Below are 21,869 nucleotides of genomic sequence, written 5' to 3'. Positions count from 1 at the left end.
ATGGCCAGCCATGAGTCCCCACGCCCAGGCCTGCAATGTGCTGAACAGCTGTGCACCTCAGAGCAAGGTCTGCCAAACATGACCCACAATCACCAAAGCACAGCCACAGCTTCCTTGGTGCCACAGCCAGTTCGAGGAAGAAGGAGCTGAGGCAATTTGCATGACTGGAAGCACAGGAACTCTGCAGGAAACATCAGCACTCCCTTTGCCATCTGTGCAGGTGGGTCTCCGTCCCTGCAGAGGTTCCACAGCCAAAGGGACACAGCCCTGGGCAGCGGGCGATGGGGGACCGATGGGCGGGGATAAATGGAGCGGGCGGTGTGCAGAAATGCCTGAGCCCAGGTGAGCTGTGGTTTGGGGATGTGGGATTTGGTCTGCCCTGCCTGCACAGGGACACCCAGAGCAGGGGGCACAGCCTCATGTGTGCGGCAATGGAGGTCTCAAAAGAGGAGACCCTACATTGTCTGGGTCCTTGTACCACGGCAGCAGCACTGCACGGCACAACAATTCCTTTATCTGAGAATGTACCAACAGGACAAAGGTGAATGGCTTGAATGTAAAAGAGGACAGGTTTAGATTAGGTATCATGAAACAATTCTTCAAGACAAGGGTGGTGAGGCCATAACTAAGTTTCCCGGAAGAGCTGCTGATGCCCCATCCCTGGCAGCGCCCGAGTCCAGGCTGGATGTGGCTTTGCACAGCGGGCGGTGTCCCCGCACTGGGGCAGCTCAGATGGGGCCAATGGTGGAGCAGCGCTACGTGTGATCCCAGCACTGCCCTCCTCCCGACGCCGCCTCTAAAAGCGCTGCTGAGCTGCACAGCGCTTCCAGCCCCGGCGCTGCTGTGCGGGACGAGAGCAGCAACAGCACGAGTGCAGCAGTCAGAGCTGGGACACAGCGCAGCGCTGCTTTGGTGAGTTGCTGCAGCTCTGCTGCCACTGCCGGAACAAATTCCAAGGCAGCAGAATCTGCTTTCAGGGAGTGGGTTCTGACTTCCATGAATGAGGGTCAACCAGTATCTCTTTCCAAAGGCAAAGTCAATGTTGATGGGTAACTTTGATGCCATTTGGCTTTCTCCATGCACACCCGGCTGTGGGACGGACCTGAGTCCCCAGAGATCATCTGTGTCACCTTCATTGGCACAGGGAGGGAAGCAGGGCAGGTTTGTGCCACTCTCACTTAAAATCTCTCTCCTCCCAGGCTCCCCATGTGAGTGTGAGCGCTCTCCCGATGGCAGGACATCACAGCACAGGTGAGCCGCTCAGCTCCGCACTCAGGCAGGCGCAGCCCAGCCGGGCTCCTGGCTGAGTGCTGGGAAGCACGGGGAGTTCATGTGGGCTTTGTGGGAGGCCGTGGCCTCGGCGGCGTCCTGAGGCTGCCTCCCATCTCTGCCCTGAGAGCTCACAGAGCGAGGCTGAGGGCGGACGGGGCCGAGCGAGCCCTGCGTGCCTGCTGGCAGCCGGCTCCAGCCCGTGCCCCGTCCCGTCCCCGCAGGGCACAGCGGTGGCTCGGGGACACCTTTCCTCGTGGCCCCGGCACTCCGTGGCCAGCAGGGGGTGTCCCGGCACCGCGGGGCTCACTCTCGTCTCTGCTTGGTCCGCAGGGTCCCAGCTGAGCATCCTGCTGGTGGGCAAGACAGGAAGTGGGAAGAGTGCGACAGGGAACACCATCCTTGGAAGAAATGCATTTGAATCTATGGTTTCACTATGTTCAATAACCCCGGACTATGAAAAAGCTGAGAGTGTCATCCAGGGAAGACCAATTACTGTTGTTGACACTCCTGGTCTTTTTAACACTGGAGGTGTCACTGTACAAGAAACAGCTGAAAAGATTGGAAATGCCCTTTGCAATTTCTATGGTGGGGTCCATGCCATCGTCCTGGTGATGCAGCTGGGCCAAGTCACTGAAGAATGCCAGCAAGTGGCTGAGTGGGTGACCAAGATTTTCCATCCTGAAGCACAGAGGTACACAATCCTGTTATTCACCAGAGCTGAAGATCTTGAGAAGCCTGAAGATCTGAAAGGTTTAATCAAAGACAACAAATACCTCAAGGAGCTGGCAGCCAAGTGTGGAAATCGGTACCTCGGTTTCAGCAACAGAGCCACTGGGGAGGCGAGGGATCGGCAGGTTGCAGAGCTCATCAGCATGATTGATGCCATGGTAGAGCAGAATCGTGATGCTCCGCGTTACACACAAAAAATGTTGGAGAAACCTAAGACATATCCTAATAAATTTGGTACCATCCTGTAGGCAGGAAGGGGTTGGTCAGAGAGGAGATGTCTCTTCAATCGTGCCATTTCTAGAATCATGGGATCATACAATCATACAATTACCTAGGTTGGAAAAGATTTACAAGATCATCCAGTCCTAACATCCACTAATCACCAATAGTTCTCACTAAAGCATGCCCTTTGCCCAGGGAGGTGGTGGAGTCTCCTGCTCTGGAGATGTTCAAGACCTGCCTGGATGCTGACCTGTGCAACCTGCTGTAGGGAACTGCTTTGGCAGGGGGTTGGACTCGATGATCTTTGGAGGTCCCTTCCAACCCCTACCATTCTGTGATTCTGTGATTCTGTGATTCAACTCAACATCCAAGCTTTCCTCGAACACCTCCAGTGTCGGCGACTCCATCACCACCTGGGCAGCCCATTCCAGTGCCTTTCAGAGAAGTAGCATTTCCTAACATCCAGTCTGATGTTAGGAATCCCCTGGCACACCTTGAGGCCATTCCCTGTGATCCTATCACCAGTTACACGAGAGAAGAGGGCCGACCCCCAGCCCCCTACAGCCTCCCATCAGGAAATTATGCAGAGCAGTCAGGTCTGCCCTGAGCTCCTCTTCTCCACACTGAACAATCCCAGCTCCCTCAGCTGCTCCTCATCAGCCCTGTGCTCCAGACCCCTCACTGGCTTTGTCGCCCTTCTGTGGTCACATTCCAGGGCCTGAATGTCTTGCAGTGAGGAGCCCAAAACGCAGTACTCGAGGTGTGGATTCACCAGTGCTGAGTACAGAGGGACGATGACTTCCCTACTCCTGCTGGCAATGCTATTCCTAATGCAAGCCAGGATGCCACTGTCACTGAGTAACCTCGGGATCTGTCTGTGTCCGTGACAGGGGAACAGCAGGCCCATAGATCCACTGACTCGAAATAAAAATGGGGGGGTGTTGTGGTTTATGGGCCAGGTAGGCCTGGTTCTGCAACTGATGGGGCAGGGGATCCACGGACCCATGCCCTGGGAAAGGGGGAAAAATAAAAAGGAAACAGTAGGGAGATGGGAGGTGGGCCTGAAAACAGAACAGCAGCAGTGATCTGAGGAAAGCTAATTTACTGAATACGATATTGGAATGCAAGATAAATCCATATATTAACAATATAAGTGGAATCGAGAATAATAAATTAAATAAAATGAGAGAGAGAGAGTCTGAAACCAAAGGTCTTACTCTGAACTGAAGGCAAAACAGCTGGGGGATGCATTGCCAGGATGACAGCAGAAAAAGAGTCTCATGAGATGCCAGTTTTATCTTTTCCTCAGAATGCAAAGTCCTCCAGGGTACGTAGTTTTTCTTCTCTTCTGACAACCAGGTACCAGAACATCAGCAGCCCATGGAAGTGGGCATTACTAAATTTCACCACAGAACCACAACATTCCATCCCTTATTCCACATCACCACGTCGTGCTTAACATACGGCTGTTTACAAACAGCCATTAACACGCATTACATATGCACATGCCAGAGCAGGGGGCACAGCCTCATATCTGAGGACTGGAGGTTCATAAAGGTCCTCGTGGCCCCGGCACTCCGTGGCCAGCAGGGGGTGTCCCGGCACCGCGGGGCTCACACTCGTCTCTGCTTGGTCCGCAGGATCCCAGCTGAGCATCATCCTGGTGGGGAAGACGGGGAGTGGGAATTGTGCGACAGGGAACAGCATCCTTGGGACAAAGGCATTTGAATCTAAGCTGTCAGAATGCTCAGTAACCTCCGACTACAACAAAGCCGTGAGCCAACTCTTTGGACGACCAATTGTTGTTGTCGACACCCCTGGCCTTTTTGACACTAGAGAAGCCAACACGAAACAGCTGAAAAGATCAAGGAGGGTGTTCAATAGCTCTCATCAGGGCTTCGTGCCATCATCCTTGTGATGCAGCTGGGACGAATCACTCAGGAAGAGAAGGAAGTGGTTGAGTGGGTGAATTCAGTGGAAACTGAGCATCAGTTGCCTTACAGGGCAGTGCTGCTACAGAACCTTCAAAGGCTGCTCACCAAAGTATTAATGTGTTGTGGACAATATAATCCTCACATTGTTTTTTATTGTAACATTGATACTGGCATCAAGAAAGTTCCTGAAAGAAAAGCAGATATCTGGGGGAAGAGCCATAGAGGCTGTAAAGGTGGCCAAAGTCATTGTGGTACCACAGCAAACTGCCTTGTTGCTGGCAAACTGGCTTTTCCAGACATTAGCAGATGGACAGCAGGAACTTGCTCGCCATGGTGATGTTCTGGTGCTTTTCTTTGGCCTCAAGAACTCTGAATTTAGCTCTACACACCTATATAGTAGTGCAGACCGATGCTCTACCCTTCCTGAGGCAGCACTGGGGCACTTGGCCATACCCACTGCTCTGGGGGGCTGCACTATGCCCACTGCCCTCTGCGGCAAAGCGTTTCCCTCACCACCACGCAAACTTCCTTGGACACAGCTCCATCACATTTCTTCAGGCACTGTCGCTGTCACAGAGCTCACCAATGCCCCTCCACTCCCTGTGAGGAGCTACAGGGCCACGAGGGTCTGCATGGCCATGAGGAGCTGCAGAGCCGTGAGCCTTCCCCTCAGCTCTGTGCCCAACAAACCCAGGGCCCTAGCACTCCTCACACCCCTTGCCCTGAAGAACCATCTCCACAGCCCTCCTTTGGATGCTGACACAACAGCACACAACCTGCACCCCGTGCTCGAGGTCGGGCTGAAGCACAGAGCAGAGGGGACGGTTCCTTCCCTCAACAACACTGCTGGGCAAAGGGGATGGGATCTTTTGTCTGCAGGGCACTGCATGCACACATCCACCTGGCTGACCAAGAGCCCCCAGATCCCTTCTGTAGGGCTGCCGTCCAGCCTCTGTTTCTTTACATACACCCAGGACAGCCCCATCCCACGTGCAGAATGCAGCTCTTGCTCTGGTCACCTCCATTCTGTTGGACACTGCCTGGTCCTGCCATCACTAAGGCTCTCTCTGCCAGGCCTCTTCACCCCTGACAGAGTCAGCAGCTCATGGCAGTGCAGTGTCTTCCACAACCTTCCTCAGTGCACCTCAGTGACAGTTTCCAGTCATGGAGAGAAGACTGAAGAGAATCAGCCCTGACACGGAGCCCAGCGGAACCCCCCATGACTGCCACCAGCACAGTGCCCCCCTGTCCCAGATCCCGGAGCCCCGGTCTTCACCCCCAGCACTGTGTGCGTGTGTAGCTGTGTGCTGAACGTTTCATCCTGACCATTCTGCCAGCAATGTGCTGCCCGTCCTGCTGCTGCCTCCGAGCTGCAGAGCGCCCACATCACCTGCACACGCCAGCTGAGGCCCGAGGTCCCACAGACGCCTTTCCCGTAAGCGTGCTCCATTCCAGCAGTGCACACAACACATCTCGGAGCAAAGGCTGCTGGAGAACCTCAGCTCTCGCACCAAGGGCAGCTCCCCTTCCACATCCCCGCCATCCTCCAGAGCAGCCTGCATGCCCACAGCCACGGGCACCAGCCCTCCACATCCCATCCCCGCAGGCACAGCCGGCACTGGGGCACTTAGTCAGGCAAGTTTAGGTAGTTTGGTGGCCATCGATCAATTTTCCAAAAAAATACACACATTTGAAATATAAATATGCTTGAATTGAATTGGATAGTGTGTGTGATAGCAAGGGTCTGATTCAGTTGGCAGAAGTGGAAATTTGAGCATCAGTTTCCTCGCTGAGCACTACTGCTATGGCAGCTTCAAAGGCTGCTCACCAAAGTATTACCGTGGCCAATGTAATCTCCACATTGTTCTTTATTATAACCTTGATACCAGCCTGCTATCTCAAAAAATGTCTGGAAGAAAGTTCCAAAGTGGAAAGCGTGTTTCTGGGGGAAGAGTAATAGAGGAATGGACCACAGATGCTGCAAAGACAGCTGCTGAGGAAGGTTTTGGGTCTGTAGGGGGGTACTTAGCTAGTTTCCTAATTAAGGACTTATCTGCCCACTCTGTGCTAAATATTGAGGAAAAGGAGCTGGGAACTTCCATATGTATATATTTAGGCAATGAATATTGGCACTGCAGTATTTCTGCTTTATGCAGAAGAGGAAGAAGCTTTCTGGAAGCTGTGTGTGCACGCATGCTACCTCCGCGTGACAACACAGAGTAGTTGGTGTGTTATGAAGAAGAGATTCATAGTATAACCTGGGTTGGAAGGGAGCCATGAGGATCAACCCTTTGGTATGACTTATACTACAACAAATATGTGTGGATCCACGTGTGGCGCAGGAATGATTGTGAGGGCTCACGGCAGGACAGCTTGCTCGGGGAGGATGGAAGCCACCTGCAGCCCTACTAAAAGGACACTCAGGCCCAGCTCAGCTGAGGGAGGCAGAAACCATCCGGAAACAAGGAGGCTTCGAGGTGTGGAGCGGGGGCTGCTGGGTCCTGCAGGTAGGCCAGGCCGCAGCCTTGAGCAGGCCCAGGGCGTTGCCATAGGAACCGCTCCGCGTTGTCAAGAGGCGGAGCGTCGTCATAGCAACCGTCACTTCCGCCAATCCGCGAGCGAGGCGTCGTCATGGCAACAACGCTCCCCGCCCCTCTGGGTAAGCGGGGCGTCGCCATGGAAACTACGCCAGGCACGCACAGGGGGGCGGGGCGTCTCAGCTGACCGGAAGAGGAAGCTGGCTCCGCCCCGGCACGGCCGGGCTGGAAGACTCTGCTTCCCGTGAGCCCCCGCGCTCGCTTCCGGCGGGGCGGCGGCGGCTGGGCCGGGATGGAGGCCGTGCCCCGCATGCCCATGATCTGGCTGGATCTCAAGGAGGCCGGGGAGTTCGCTTTCAACGCTGCTGTTAAGAAGGTGGGGGTCGGGGCCTGCGTGAGGCCTGCTGGAGGCGGCGAGGCCCCTTCCGGGTTCGCTCCCGGGTCACCGTGTGGGGCCTACGGGCCCGTGGGTGGATTGAGGGGCCAATGAGGGATCAGTCGGGTGTCTGTGGGAGCTGGGAGAAGGCTAGGGGCCTGTGAGAGAGAGGAGCGCCGGGGCTCTGTGCGCGGTGTGGGGAGGCCCTGTGGGCTCAGGACCTCGCAGAGGTCCTGGGCTGTCCCTAGGGCTGCGGTAGGTGTGGGGCTGGGAGGGTTTGTGGGGCTCTGTGGGTCAGCTCACCTTATCCTGGCTACCACGCCTTATCGGTGTGGTGTGGGGTGTTGGGCTGGAAGTGAGGCTGTTGGCATGTCCCAGCCCTGTCACCCCAGGGCTTTGTGCCCACTTTGGGACTCTCCATGGCTCTCATCACTGGGGCAGTGGGTAACTATTGCAGGTGCTTGGGGGCAGAGTTTGAGATGCGAGGAAGCTTTAGTACTTCCTCAAGCCCTGCAGTACCCAGTAGGAGCCATCCAGAGCTATGGGGTGAGTTGGCAGCTCTGTCCCTGCAGCACGTGACCAGCTCCCAGCACCGTGTTCTTCCTCAGACCCAGTGTTCTCCAGCACTGCACTCGTGGTTCATAACTGTGATGGGCACTGCTGTCATCAAGAAGTGTGTGTCAGAAGCCCAGTGCTGTGTGCAGATGAATTTCTCCTCATCTCTGTCTGTTGCTGGGGATTTTGGGCGGAGGACGACACTCAGGAAGAGTGTGCTGGTGCTCCCATTTCTGACAGCCCCACTGCTGGCAAAGCTCTGTTAACCTGATGTGCAGCAGTAAGGATTGAGGGAAGCTACAAGTATGGCAGAGTTGTAGTGACCTTCAAAAGGAGCTGCCCAGCACCCATCAGGAGTTGAAAAGAGAAGTGGGATTGTGCTTGTGAGTGCTTCTGTTGCTAGTGAAAGGCTCCTTCAGTGGGACAGCCAGAACTGGAGTCCTGTCCTGGGATAGAAACATGCAGAAACCATAGCCAACAGATGGGCCGAGAGCCAACTGATGGGCTGAGGGCTGCTGCCCTGTGTCGAGGTCAACCCAAACCATTCCTGTTCATCCCCTGCCCATGGGATGTGTGTTTTCCTCTGAGGGAGCAACGTGGTATTTGCCCTGATGGAAAAGAAAGATATTTGCCAACCTTGGAGCTGAAATGTGAAAGATTAGCAAGCATCTGTTGTGCCTGTAAAGGGCATCGTGATCAATGTGTTCCCTGTCCAAAGCAAAACATGGAGGGAGGAAAAGTTCCTGCAGACCCTGCCTGTCACTCTGACTGCAGGGGAGCTGAGCCCCTCTCCCTTCAAACTTGTTTGCGCTGTGCTTTGGGTGCTCCATCCCCACCTTCATCTGAATGTGGTTTTAGGCCTTTGTGATGTTTGCTTCTGTGAAAGCTCTTGCCTATTATTTAAGATTTCTGACTGAAAAGAATGATGTTACGGTGAGCATACAGCTTTACCTGCTGCATAAGTGGGCTGTCCTGGCAGGGCTGTCACCTCTCTGTCCTTCAGTTTGTTTTTATGAAGTGGAGGGAGATTCAGGACTTAATTATCAGCTATGAACAAGAAGCCCCACCTCCAGCTGGCACTTTGCAGTGCTACCTATAGAGGGAAACCTCGATTTACAACCTTGTTGGTTTACAAATTCGTTTATTTACGTGCATGGAGAGAGGTGTTCCTCTGGTGCCACCACCTGCTTGTCTGCTGAAATTTGGGATGTTGATAACAAAGGAGTGGGGTGGGAGGGGACACAGGGTGACACCGGGAGTGGCTTTGTCACCATGCAGCTGAGTCATGCCCCGCAGCCCTGGGCATTGTGCAGCTCTGGCCTGGCTGAGAGTTTTATGTATGGATTTATTTTTATATTTTATTCATTGCATAGTGGGAGATTTAGATTATTTCAGTGGCAAGGGGGGCTAGCAGTGCTTCAGATGTACTGAACTGCTTTATCCTGGCAGAGAAGTGCTTGGAGGAGTGTAGTATACAAAGTCACAAGAGCTCTCTTCAGTCTGGAAGTGCCAAGCTTGCTGAAAGTGTAACCCAAAAGAATCATAGCATGGTTTGGGTTGGAAGGAACCCAGCCCACCCAGACCCAACCCCTCCCATGGGTAGGAGCAGCTCCAATCCAGTCTGGCCCTGGGTGCTGCAGGGCCGGGGCACTCACAGCTGCTCTGGGCTGCGTGTTGTGTTACTAAATCCACCCTGCTGTAGTTTAAAGCCATTACTGTTGTCCTACCTCTGTGCTCCTGACAAAGAGTCCCTCCCCAGCTGTCCTGTGTCCCCTTTGGGCCGACACTATGAGCTGCCTCACCCTTGGGTGCTCAGCAGAGGCTTTTCCTTAATGCACGTGAGTTAGGCACAGATGAGTATGAAAATGTGAATCCTCCCCAGTAGTGCCTTCCCCACTCCTGGCAGAACCCTGGGGTAGGAGTACATCCCTCCCACCATCCCCTGGCTGCCCTCTGAACAAGCTCCATGGCAAAGTGTCCTTCAGAAACAACACAGGGAATTCTTGCAGGCCCTGCCTGATGTGGGGCAGGCAGTGGTTGTGGTATTGCTCTCAGATGGGGCTGGGCTCTCACCTGTTCTTTCTCCCTTCCAGTTTGTCCTGAAGAACTATGGGGAGAACCCAGAGAACTACAACGAGGAGCTGCGGAAGCTGGAGGTGCTGCGGCAGGTAAGTCAGCACTGCTGGCCTCAGCATCACCCAATGGCAGTGCTTTCAGCAGCCAGGCTGTGTCCTGCACCCCTCAGGTGATTTGGGCTCCCTGAGAGCTTGAGGAGGTTGGATGTTAGGGCTCTGTAGCATGACAGCCACAGCCTCACTGAGAGCCTCCAAGAAAAGGGATGGTGAGAGGCACACGGGGCTGAGGCAGAGCTGTTGGCCTGGCAGCCAGAGGGCTTTGTGTGTGTACAAGTGCTGGCAGGGCAGCCTGTCTTTTCCTTCAGGAGTAAAGGAACAGCTCTAACAGCCCTGCAGGCTGCAGAAACCCCCCACTGCATCCGATCAGGGACATGAGATGTTTCCAATTGCTCTCAAATTCCTCCTTTTTCTTGTTTCACTCTGTGACAGGGAGAACACGGGTTCTTCCTTCTTGATCTCATTGCTCTGGATCCGTAAATTGGTTCCATAAAGCATAATCTGGGGGCAGACAGACATCTTTTTCTCAGCGTGCTTATCGTGGGGGTGCCAACAAATGTGTGAGCCCAGCTTTCCCCTGCAGAAAGGCACCTGCTCCCATCTGCACACCTTGCTGCAAGCCAGGCAGGCACTGGGCCCTTTGCCATCGCACCCAGTGTGCTGCCCAGCCATGGGCAGGTGATTCCTCTTTCTCTGTCTCCCCCAGAGCGCCGTGAACGTGCCCAGGGACTTCGAGGGCTGCAGCACACTGAGGAAATACTTTGGCCAGCTCCACTACCTGCAAAGCAGGATCCCCATGGGCGCCGAGCAGGAGGCTGCAGTCCCCATTGCATGGTGAGGTGCTGCTGTGCTGCGGTAGGGGAAAAGGGGCCTCCTCTTCGTGCACAGTTTTCCTGTACGTTCAAGGCTGGGGCATTAAGGATGGGAGGATTGAGAGCTGCAATTGACTGCTGCACTTTGTGAAATGGGGAGGTTGCCCCAAACCAGAACAGCTGCCCCCTCGTCACTTTGCACGTCCTTTACAGGCATCTGATACGTTCCACCCTGCACTGCACCTTTCCCCTTAATCTATGTGAAAGACCCTTTAGGCACAGTGCCCTACGTGCCTCCAGATAGCAGAGAGATCCCTGGGGTTGGAGGCTGGTGGGGAGAATCTGCTTCCCAGAAGCTCTAGGAGGGCAGTGCAGTCACTGGTCTCTTTGTGATGGCACTTTTAGGCCAGCTTCCCCTGCTGCTGAAGCACAGCTGTGTCTGGCACAGGGGGCTCCTGGGAGCCCTGTGGAAATGGCATCCTGCCCTGGGAAGCTGGCAGGAAGGCTGAGCTGAGACAGAGGCTGGCTCTAAGGAGATGCAAGACAGAGCCTGTAGCTCCACCTATAGCTGGTGAACAGCCTTCTTTCTTTGCAGGACAGAGATCTTTTCAGGCAAGACGGTGACTCATGAGGACATCAAGTATGAGCAGGCTTGCATCCTGTACAACCTGGGTGAGTCCTGAGAGACCAGCTGCCCTGCTGGTCCATCCTTCATTTCACTGGGCATGAGGGATATCCCTCCTCTCTGCCCTGCCTTCAGTCTGTGTTCCCTCCTTGGAGCAGCCCGGCAGAAGCACAGGAAGCTGACTTTGGGTTTTGCCAGAAACTTCTTTCCCTTTCCTCTTTATCTGAGAGCACCCCAGTTGTACATTGCCCTGCATCTGAGTCACAGCTGGGCTGCAGGTTCCTTGCTGCAGGAAGAAGGCTCTTTCTAGCTCAGTGACCCAGTCAGACTTTGTGTGTCATGCAGCATCCCTCAGAATATGTTTAAAAACAACAGATGCAACACTTGTTGCCCTCTTGCTCTCCTGCCTTGGATTTTGTTGTGAACCCAAAGGAAAGGTCACGCTCATTCCAATGCAGCTGAAGTTACTCACATCCCTGTGCCTGGGGCTGCCCCTTGCATTGCAGACTGCTTTCTGTTCAGCAACAAAGGGCTTTAGTGAAACTTCACCCAGATCTGGGCTTCACTGGCGAGGGGCACCCAGCTTCTGGCCTTGGCACTGCATGTGGGGCTGCGTGGGGGCTGACCAGCTGCAAATCACTCCACTGAGCTGTGCTCCTCTTTCCCCAGGTGCGCTGCACTCCATGCTGGGCGCCATGGACAAGAGAGTGTCTGAGGAGGTAACAGTCCCTTCTCTTCAGTGTGGGTTGTTAAAAGCATCCATGTCACACAGCAGCTCTGGATGTCTGCTGTTTTCTCAGCACATAGGATCGGGAGGGGAGAGATCACCCAGCCACAATTTAGTGCATGCACAGCCTGCATTAAAACCACCATTAAATGCATTGAGAGCTTTCTAGATTGAAGCTGGCCCTAAGAGCAGGCTGTGGCAGCTGCTTTTGGGAGTCTCAAGGGAGGCACAAACAGCACAGGAAACATCTAAGCCCTGCTGAGCTGGATTTTATCACCCCAACCATTGGTGTGAAGGGAGGATGCTGCCTCTCCAGTCTTCCACAACCTCCCTGCATCCACTGGCTTGGCTTGTGTGCATGCATGACACGTGTTCTCCTGTCTGCTCAGGGCATGAAGGTTTCGTGCACCCATTTCCAGTGTGCTGCCGGTGCCTTTACCTACCTGCGGGACCACTTCCCCCACTCCTACAGCGTGGACATGAGCCACCAGATCCTCAACCTCAACATCAACCTCATGCTGGTATGAAGTGGGCTCTGGGGCGGTGGGGAAGCAGTGGGGCAGTGGGAATGGCTCCTTGCAGGCCCTGGGGCAGCTGCTGTGTGATTGGAAGTGGAGCTGGGAGGAAGCAATGCGTGGTGTCAGCCCCAGGGGTTTCCCTGAGCACTGCTCCTAGGAGCAGGGATGTGAAAGATAGAATCATGAAGGTTGAAAAAGACCTCTAAGATCACCGAGCCCGACCATCAAACCATCCTCAGCATGTCCCTAAGGGTCACATCTCCACCTCCAAGGATGGGGACTCCAACTCTTCCAGTGCCTGACCACTATTAGAGAAACTGTAAAGAAGAGCTCTGTGCCACACTGCTGGGCCCAGGGGCTGTGGGGATTGTCTTTTTGGGCTGTGTGTCAAGAAAGGGACTGCTACCAGTGAGTCCAGGAGGGTTTCCTGTACAGGAAAACTCAGACATCCTTCTTACTTTGGCAGGGCCAGGCACAGGAATGTCTGCTGGAGAAGTCCATGCTGGACAACAGGAAGAGCTTCCTTGTGGCCCGGATCAGCGCTCAGGTGAGGCACTGGAGGATCTCTGCTGAATGCTTGCTGATTCCACAAGCACCTGCTGTAAGCAAACAGCCTCGCTTTCTCTGTGCATGGCAGTGGTGCTTGGGATGAGGAGCTTGGAAGGGTTTGTCCAGACCCTGTACAGCATCAGTGCAGCCACACAGGGCTGCTGTCACAGCTCCTCAAAGCAGAAGAACAGCAAATTTCCACAAAGAAAATTGTATTTTTAACACACCTTCTGGGGAAAACTTAGCACAGGGATGGCTGTAGTCTCTGGCTCTGACCCAAAATACATCAATAAGATGCCCACCATCTCGCTGTGCTGGCCAGGTGATCTCAGACCAAGCTCACTGAATCCTTTCCATTGCTGCTTTCCTTTCAAACTGGGATCTGTCTGTGGAGTTTTCAGATGCCCATCCTGCTCCCCACAGGTGGTGGATTACTACAAAGAGGCCTGCCGGGCCTTGGAGAACTCAGAGACAGCCTCACTGCTGGGAAAGATCCAGAAGGACTGGAAGAAGCTGGTTCAAATGAAGATCTACTATTTTGCTGCCGTGGCCCATGTAAGTGAGAAGAGTGGCACCATGTGAGACCAGCCCTTGATTTGCTTGCCAGAAAGATTTCTGTCATTGGAAGGATCCCTAACGCTGCTGCTGTGTTTTGTTCCAGCTGCACATGGGAAAACAGGCCGAAGAGCAGCAGAAGTTTGGGGAAAGGGTAAGTGTGGCTGTGCAGACCCATGCTGAGCTCCTGCCCTGCTAGGATTGAGTCCTGGGAGGGACTGTCGTGCTAATGATGGGGGTTTCTGCATTAAGAGTTTATGAAGAGTGCTGGTGCTTCGTGGGGCTGTTTTGGTGCCACGCAGGTGTTCTTGGCAAACCCTATTGCACTGAACAAAGCTGCAGCCCTTGGGGCTGGCTGTGGTGCAAGGAATAGGCACGTAATTCTGGGCCAACTCTGGTGCTTTTAACATACCTGGGGCTAATTCCTTTTCTCTCTGCAGGTCATCTACTTCCAGAGTGCACTGGATAAACTCAATGAAGCTATCAAGCTGGCAAAGGTACATTCCTTCTTTCTCTGGTAACAGTAACCAGATTGTAAAACCCTCAGTGTGTCACTGCTTTGTGGAAGCACCCTTGGGCATGATTCTTTCACATCCCTGCTCTAGGAGCAGTGCTCAGGGAAACCTCTGGGGCTGACACAAGGCTGTCCACTCCTGAGGAAAGGGACAGAGTGACACAAGGGACTTTTGCTTTGCTGGTGTGAGTCTGGAGTGCAGTGCCTTGAAATGGGGACTGAGTCACACAGGTGTAGGGTGAGGGGGGTGAGGGCTGGGCACTGCTGGTGGGCAGTGAGATACCAAGGATGAGAGTTGGTGGTGCCAATGTAAGAGCTTTCCTTGCCCATTGACTGGAGTGGCAGACATTATGGCTTCCCAGAGCATCAGTGTTCCCCTCTGGGACCCCCATCAGCCCTCTCCAAGGCTCTGTTACCTTCCAGCAGCCCCACAGGGAAGGCACGGTGATGAGGTGGTGCTGGTGGTGCTGCTGCTGCTCCCAGGGCACGCTCTGACTGTACCTGCAGTCACACAGCTGCAGTCAGCACTGGGGCAGCAGTCCCCTAGCCTTGCCTGTGCTAACTTGCTTTTATTGTCACTTGTGCAGGGACAGCCAGAAACTGTCCAGGAAGCCCTGAGATTCACTATGGATGTGATCGGTGGCAAGTGAGTGTGCTCAGGCTGCCCCAGCCATAACTGTCCTGCTTTTCTATGGGCCACAAACACCTCATAGCCTGAGCAGCCAGTGAGGAGCCTCAGCACAGCAGTGTCTTGTGTCCCCCCCGTGCTGCCTGAGGCTGTTGGCTCTTCCCAGAACCCAGGAGGGGCAGAACCTGACCCCGTGGGGACCACAATCAGGGAGCCAGGGGTGATGTGTGCTTCTCATCACTTCTTGTTTCTAGGTACAACTCAGCCAAAAAAGACAATGATTTCATCTACCATGAAGCTGTGCCTGCCTTGGACACCCTGCAGTCTGTGAAAGGTAAGGATGGGCAGTGCCCCCTCCTGTGAGCTGCTAAGGGAAGGCGGGGGCATGCACAGAGATGCATGGCGGATCTGTGGAGATGTGGGAAACCTCTGTGGGGCTTTGTGCTGAGATGCCCTCCTCTCTGTGGAATCTGCTAGGAATGAGGCTTTGACTTTGGAACAGAGCAGTTTTCCTGCTGGAGGCTCGAGACCCACACGTGCTTTGTGTTTGAACTGCAGGTGCTCCACTGGTGAAAGCCCTCCCTGTCAACCCCACAGACCCTGCTGTCACTGGCCCTGATATCTTTGCCAAGCTGGTGCCCATGGCTGCCCACGAGGCTTCTTCACTGTACAGGTGTGTCCCAGGACAACCATGGAGCTGTGTGCAGACCTCCAGGACTGAGCTCACAAACAGCCTGTGTCCCCAGAGAGCCCTCATGTCCTCATGCTTTAGGGGTGGCTGGGCTGCAGCTCATCTCCAGAGGTCCCTTCCAACCCCTACAATGATTGTTTCCTGAGTCTCACAGCAGCACTGAAGGATTTTTCTCTTTGTTACAGTGAGGAGAAGGCCAAACTGCTGAGAGACGTAATGGCAAAGATTGAAGCCAAGAATGAAGTGCTGGAGTACGTGTGAGCTGTACCTGAATGGGGCCCTGGCCTCTCCCCCTGCTCCAGACCCGGGTGTAGGGCAGTGAGCTGGGCATGGGGTGGCTGCTGATGGGAACAGACACCTCTGAGCTCTCAGCCCTTTGCCCTCGTGCTGAGCACAGTCTGTTCCAGTTTGCCCAGCTCTGGTCAGTGACCAGTTCCCAATTCATCCAGCTTTGCTGCTGGGGGACAATTCCTTAGGACCATGCCCTGAAGTGGCTGTGGTGTGGGATGGGGATGCTGGGGGTGGTCAGGTGCCATCACTCAGGAGCTTCTTTCCACCTGTAGCCAGTTCATGGACTCCATGCAGCTGGACCCTGAGACAGTGGACAACCAGGACATGTACAGCCACATCCCCCCCATCCTGATGGAGAAGTGCGCCGCGCTCAGCGTGCGCCCCGACACCGTCAAGAACCTCGTCCAGTCCATGCAGGGTGAGCTCACTGGGACCAGCAAGGGGCTGGGATTGTCTGTTTTTCCCCCTGGCTGCAGCTGGGGAATCTCCAATCACCATTTTCTTGCCTGTATAAATTCCTTACCCCCAAAGCTTCCTTCCCATTGGCTGTGGTGGGGTGACAGTGTCCTGCCTGCAGCAGAGGGGTTTGGTGCTTCCTGGAGCGCACTGCAGGCCCCTCCTGGGCACAAACCAGCTTTTTTGTTGCTCTTCCAGTGCTCTCTGGGGTGTTCACTGATGTGGAGGCCTCGCTGAAGGAGATCCGAGACCTGCTTGAGGAGGACGAGGCTCAGGAACGCAAGCTGCAGGAGCTGCTGGGGAAGGCTCAGTGCCACAGGGCTCCCCGCCACCACCATCCTCCACAGGGGTTGGCCGAGGTCAGCAAGGAGTGTTCCAAGTACATGGAGCTGCAACGAGAAGGCCAGCTTCACCAACACAGAGCTGCACAAAGCCATGAACCTGCACATTGGCAACCTGCGGCCTGCTCAGCGGGCCGCTGGAACAGGTCCGGGCTGCGCTGCCCTCACCCACACTGAGCGAAGGTGAGAAGCGCACTGCTGACCCACCCCCCATCCCACCCCCTGCAGCTCCCCTCCCTTTGCTTTGGGTTTGGGCTGGGGTTGCTGCGTGGCTCCACCGCAGTCACTCAGCGTTCCCTATCCCCCAGATGACAAACAGGTGCTGCAGAACCTGAAGAGAATCCTGGGCAAGGTGCAGGAGATGAGGGACCAGCGGATGTCCCTGGAGCAGCAGCTGCGTGAGATGATTCAGAAGGACGATATCACCACCTCACTGGTCACCACTGATCGCTCTGAGATGAAGGTGGGTGTCCTCAGCCCTTCCTTGTGCCACGTATCCCAGTATAGGCCGCAGTGAGAGCCTTCAGCCCCTTGGGAGGCCAGTGGGGAGGTCGCCCACCTCTGGCCCCTCGCTTCCAGCTCCAATGGCTTTCTTCTGGCAGGGAGGGTTTGGGGGCTGTGGGACGAGGGGTGGGTGCTTCTTCATTTCCCTGCCAGGAGGGAGTAGGGATTAACGTGGGCAGCTCACCCTGAGCCTCCCCCATCTCCACCCAGCAGGGTGCTGGACGCTGCCCCTTGGGGTGAGGAGAGTTCACAGGGCTGTGGCACCGAAGCCAGAGCCTCCACCCTCACAGCCCAGCGTGCTTCTCTCTCCTCCCTGGCTGTCCCACTTGGCATTCCCTCCAGCCCCAGCACCACCTACTTCTCCAAGATCTGCTGCCTGTTGGCTTCAGCAGCCTGGCAGGCCGCCCGTGCCGTTTGCTCCAGCAGCTTGGCAGCTTTCCCCTCCAGGTCGTGTAGAAGTCCTTCACGAGGACCTGATGAAGAAATCTCAGGAGGGGAAGGACTTCTACACCGACCTGGAGGGGAAAGCTGCCAAGCTGCTGGAGAAGGCACGGGCGGCCTGCCAGGCTGCTGAAGCCAACAGGCAGCAGATCTTGGAGAAGTAGGTGGTGCTGGGGCTGGAGGGAATGCAGTGGGACAGCCAGGGAGGGAGAGAAGCACGCTGGGCTGTGGGGTGGAGGCTCTGGCTTCGGTGCCACAGCCCTGTGAACTCTCCTCACCCCAAGGGGCAGCGTCAGCACCCTGCTGGGTGGAGATGGGGGAGGCTCAGGGTGAGCTGCCCACGTTAATCCCTACTCCCTCCTGGCAGGGAAATGAAGAAGCACCCACCCCCTCGTCCCACAGCCCCCAAACCCTCCCTGCAGAAGAAGCCATTGGAGCTGGAAGCCGAGGGGCCAGAGGTGGGCGACCTCCCCCCACTGGCCTCCCTGGCCTTGGCCGACCTGCCCGAGGACCTGCGCAGCCTCCCCCCCGACGTCCTGGCCGCGCATCTCGCCCGCCTGCCGCCCTCCACGCTGGCCGCGCTCGCCCTCGATCCCGCCCTGCCTGCGGGGCTGCGGCCCCCCGGCCCCGACCTCTTCGCCCCCAGGCTGGCGAGCGCACCGCTGCAGCCCGGCCAGCCCTTCGCCCGGCCGCGCTTCCCCGCCCTCCCCGGGCATTACGGGCTGCCGCCGGCGCCCGCTGCCGGCCCGGCTCCCTTTCCCCACGTCTCCGGAGCTCCGGTAGTGCCGGCGCAGCTCCTGCAGCCCTCCGCCCCCCAGGTGAGCGGGCCGCCCCCCAGCTCGGCCCCTTCCTCTGCCCCTCAGCTTTTCCCCGCCGCTTCCCTGCTGCGGGGTGCGGTGCAGCCCGGGCCGCCGTTGGCGCAGCCCGGTTACGCGGTGCCCCGCCTGCTTCCCCCCGCGCTCCTCCCCGCAGCACGGCCCCCGCTGCGGCTCCCGCTGCTTCCTACGGCCTTGGCCAACCGGGGCTGCCCCCGCCCGGCCCCGTCAGACCCCCGGCCGTAGGTCCGACCCCCGTGGCCGTCCCCGAGCAAAACCCGCCCGCGCGCCCGGCCACCACCACCGTGGACAGCGTGCAGGCGCCCATCTCCAGCTGTGCGGCCCCTCCGCGGCTCCCGGGGCCGGCGGTGCCCGCCGGGGGGGCCTTCGTGGCCCCGCAGCGCCCGGGCGGCCCCGCCGCCTCCTTTCCCCCCTATGCCCAGGCGGGGCTGCAGCCGCCCTTCGGCCACTCGGCTCCGTTCCCTCCGGCGCAGCCCCCCGCCGCCTTCCCTCCCCCCGCGGACCTCCCGGTTCGCCCCCCGGCCGTCGCTGCCCCGCAGCCGTTCCCTCCCTCAGCAGCTGCTCCCTTCCTCCCCCCGGCCCGCCCGCAGGTCTCACTGCCCTTCCAGCCCCCGGCCCGGCCCCCGTTGCCCCCCCAAGGCCCCTTTGCCCAGCAGCCCTTCTCCGGCCCCGTAGGGCAGCTGCCTCCCGGGCAGCCCCCGCTGCGGCCCCAGCTCTACCAGCTGCCCCCCGGGCAGGACAAACTGCCGCCCCCCCGGGCTCCCCCCTCACGGCGGGTCCCTCCCGTTCGGCACGGCGGTGCCCGGACCCCCCGGTCAGAGCGGCCCTATGGCGCAGCCCATGCACGGCGCTCTGCAGCCCGTGCCCGGCGGTTCTCCGGCTCTACCCTTCTGTCCCAGCCCCGCTCCGTGCCACCCCGCCGCCCCCATGAGGCCCCCGCAGCCCTCCCCCGCCCCATCTCCAGGCCCCGTCCTCAGCCAGGTTCAAGGCCCCGTGGTGGTGCCGTGCCCTCTCGTCCCTTCCCCGGCCCCATCCCCGCAGCCACCCGTGCAGCCCCAGCCGTTGGTGCCCGGCGCGGTGCCTCACAGACCCCCGCCGTCGCTGACCCCCGCGCCGGGCACAGCCGAGACCGCCTTCCAGCGCCAGAGCTCCTCCACCGACGACCTCCTGTCCTCCAGTCCCGAGAGCCAACACGGCGGCTCCAAGGCGGCCGTGGGGCAACCCCTATTGCAGCCCACCAAGGCGGACGCCAAGGAGGGTCAGAAGCCCAAAGCGGTGCAGCTGATCGAGAACGATCCCTACGAGAAACCCGAGCGCGTTTTGCGGCTGCGGGCTGAGCTGGAGCGCTTCCGAGCGCTGCTGCAGCGCCTGGAGCAGACGGAGCCCGGCGGCGCCGCGGAGCTGGACGCGCTCTGGAAGGAGCTGCAGGACGCCCAGGAGCGCGACGCCCGACAGCTCTCCATCGCCATCGCCCGCTGCTATTCCATGAAGAACCGACACCAGGACATCATGCCCTACGACAGGAACCGCGTGGTGCTCCGCTCGGGCAAAGACGACTACATCAACGCCAGCAGGGTGGAGGATCTGTCCCCGTACTGCCCGACCATCATCGCCACGCAGGCGCCGCTGCTCGGCACCGCCGCCGACTTTTGGCTCATGATCTACGAGCAGAAAGTGTCCGTGGTTGTCATGCTGGTGTCGGAGCAGGAGCTGGAGAAGGTAGGGCTGCTCCATGGGGGAGTGGAGGGCTGTCCCTGCACTGCTTGGTACGCGGACGGGGGGAGATCTCGAGGCACTCCTGACCCTTTTCCCCCGTCTCATCCCTACAGCAAAAAGTGCTGCGGTATTTCCCGACGGAGCGGGGCCAGCCGGTGGTGCAGGGTCCCATCACTCTCGTCCTCAGCAGCGTGAAGGCGGCCCCGACCCACGTGGAGCGGATGATAACGCTGCAGTATCGCGATCAGAGCCTGAAGCGCACCGTCATCCATCTGCAGTTCACCTCCTGGCCGGAGCTGTACGGCAAAGGGCTTCGGGGGCCGGGGGGAGGGGGATGAAGGAGGACGGAGGGGGGAAGGGGGGGCGCTTTGTAGCAGGGAGGGAGCTGCTCCTTCCCCACCGGTGCAGCTCCAGCGTGGGGAGAGAGACTGCGTAGGGCAGCCCTGACCGGGGGGTGGGTGGGGGTTGAATTGGGGTCCCCAGCGCGCACTGAGCGTCCTTTCCCCGCAGGGGTCTGCCCGACAGCAAGGCGAGCCTGCTGCGCTTCATCCAGGACGTGCACGGCCACTACCTGCACCAGCGCCCGCTGCACACCCCCATCGTCGTGCACTGCAGGTGAGCGGCGCTGCGGGCTCGGCTTGGTGGGAGGTTCGGAGGGGTGGGAGGGAATCTCTTTGGTGCCGTGCCGGTTTTGTGCCCTCCGGCCTCATCTCCGTATCCCCGCAGTTCCGGCGTGGGCCGCACCGGTGCGTTCTGCCTGCTGTACGCGGCCGTGCAGGAGGTGGAGGCGGGGAACGGCATCCCTGAGCTGGCGCAGCTGGTGAGACGCATGCGGCAGCAGCGCAAGCACATGCTGCAGGAAAAGGTACCGGGGGGCCCTGGGCTGGGGGCAGGGGGGTGGTCGTAGCCCGGTGCCGTGCTCACCGTGCTCCCACCTTCCTCTTGCAGCTGCACCTCAAGTTCTGCTATGAGGCTGTCCTGCAGCACGCCGAGCAGCTGCTGCACCGCCACGGGGTGGGCGCTCCGGCCGTCCCCAAAGCCAACAGCGCGTGCCCAAAGGTGGGTGTGGGGGCTTTAGGGGGGGGGGGGGGAGCGGTGGGGGTGGCACAGCGTGGGGGGTGACGGAGCTTCTCCCGCAGCTCTACTTCCAGCAGGACCCGCAGGATCTGGTGCTGGGTGGCGATGTGCCCATCAGCTCCATCCAGGCCACCATCGCCAAGCTGAGCATCAAACCGCCGGGCGGGGGGGAAGGAGGGGGGTGCTGGGGGCCGGAAATCGCCCCTGTGCCCAATGCTGCTGCTGTGGAGGCTGTGCCTGTGCCCGTGCTGCCTGATGCTGTGACGGACGGAGGGACAGGGACGGACGGAGGGACGGCGGTGGATGGTGTCTGCACCCCCAACCCTGAGCTGGTGCCAGAGCCGCCGGGTGACACTGAGAGCAGCAACCACGTGGAGGAGATCCCCCTGCCAGCCCCCCCTGCCCCCCCGGCGCCCACCTCCTCCTTGGAGCTCCTCGCCTCGCTCACTCCTGAGGCTTTCACGTTGGACGCGTCGCTGAAGGGCAAACAGCGCATGAACAAACAGAACTTCCTGCAGGCACAGACAGGAGAAGGGCTGCGGGCACCCCGGCCCAGCGATGACCCGCTCAGCATGCTCGACCCCCTCTGGACACTCAACAAGAGCTGAGGGGTGGCTCAGCCCACCCTCCCCCAGCAGCACTACAGCCCCCAGCTCTATGGGGCCCGGTGGGGCACGGCCTCCCCCCACCCTCTGCTTTGTGCAGTGTCACACGGGCGCTCAGCGCAGCCTTTCACTCTGAGCAGAACTGACTTTTTCAGCTCTTTGCTACTAAAATAAAAGAGAGTTTGATCTGGCACTGAAGCGCATCTTCCGCTCAGGCTTTGGCCGC

The 21,869-nt window shown here is 58.0% G+C and overlaps 2 protein-coding genes across 2 annotated transcripts; both read left to right on the top strand.

Annotated features, from left to right (window-relative positions):
* Nucleotides 1-1,330: 1,330 nt before the first annotated feature.
* Nucleotides 1,331-2,476, top strand: LOC125696102 (GTPase IMAP family member 7-like). The gene is made up of 2 exons (XM_048951356.1): nt 1,331-1,351; nt 1,494-2,476. Exons 1-2 carry the CDS (start codon nt 1,331-1,333, stop codon nt 2,247-2,249), a joined length of 777 nt encoding a protein of 258 aa, XP_048807313.1. The 3' UTR covers nt 2,250-2,476.
* Nucleotides 2,477-6,880: 4,404 nt separating this feature from the next.
* PTPN23 (protein tyrosine phosphatase non-receptor type 23) lies at nt 6,881-21,836 on the top strand. The gene is given in 28 exon segments (XM_048951354.1): nt 6,881-7,070; nt 9,719-9,793; nt 10,464-10,591; nt 11,165-11,241; nt 11,864-11,913; nt 12,311-12,442; nt 12,906-12,986; nt 13,412-13,543; nt 13,650-13,697; nt 13,984-14,040; nt 14,645-14,703; nt 14,940-15,019; nt 15,244-15,358; nt 15,562-15,627; nt 15,940-16,085; nt 16,322-16,515; nt 16,517-16,585; nt 16,587-16,647; nt 16,773-16,927; nt 17,358-17,569; nt 17,777-18,466; nt 18,559-18,754; nt 18,921-19,964; nt 20,075-20,259; nt 20,472-20,576; nt 20,688-20,826; nt 20,910-21,020; nt 21,101-21,836. Coding segments are annotated over 28 exon segments (5,037 nt in total). The 5' UTR covers nt 6,881-6,986; the 3' UTR covers nt 21,647-21,836.
* The last annotated feature ends 33 nt before the right edge of the window (nt 21,837-21,869 follow it).

This window comes from Lagopus muta, chromosome 7, assembly GCF_023343835.1.
Source record: "Lagopus muta isolate bLagMut1 chromosome 7, bLagMut1 primary, whole genome shotgun sequence".
NCBI lineage: Eukaryota > Metazoa > Chordata > Aves > Galliformes > Phasianidae > Lagopus > Lagopus muta.
This window is presented reverse-complemented; position numbering and strand designations above follow the sequence as displayed.

What these genes read in the sequence shown, in the direction of transcription:
- LOC125696102 (XM_048951356.1), top strand. Translation starts at nt 1,331, where the DNA reads ATGTGGGCTTTGTGGGAGGCC. An exon ending in TGTGGGCTTTGTGGGAGGCC is followed by an intron (nt 1,352 to 1,493) that starts GTGGCCTCGGCG and finishes CCGTCCCCGCAG; the next exon opens with GGCACAGCGGTGGCTCGGGG.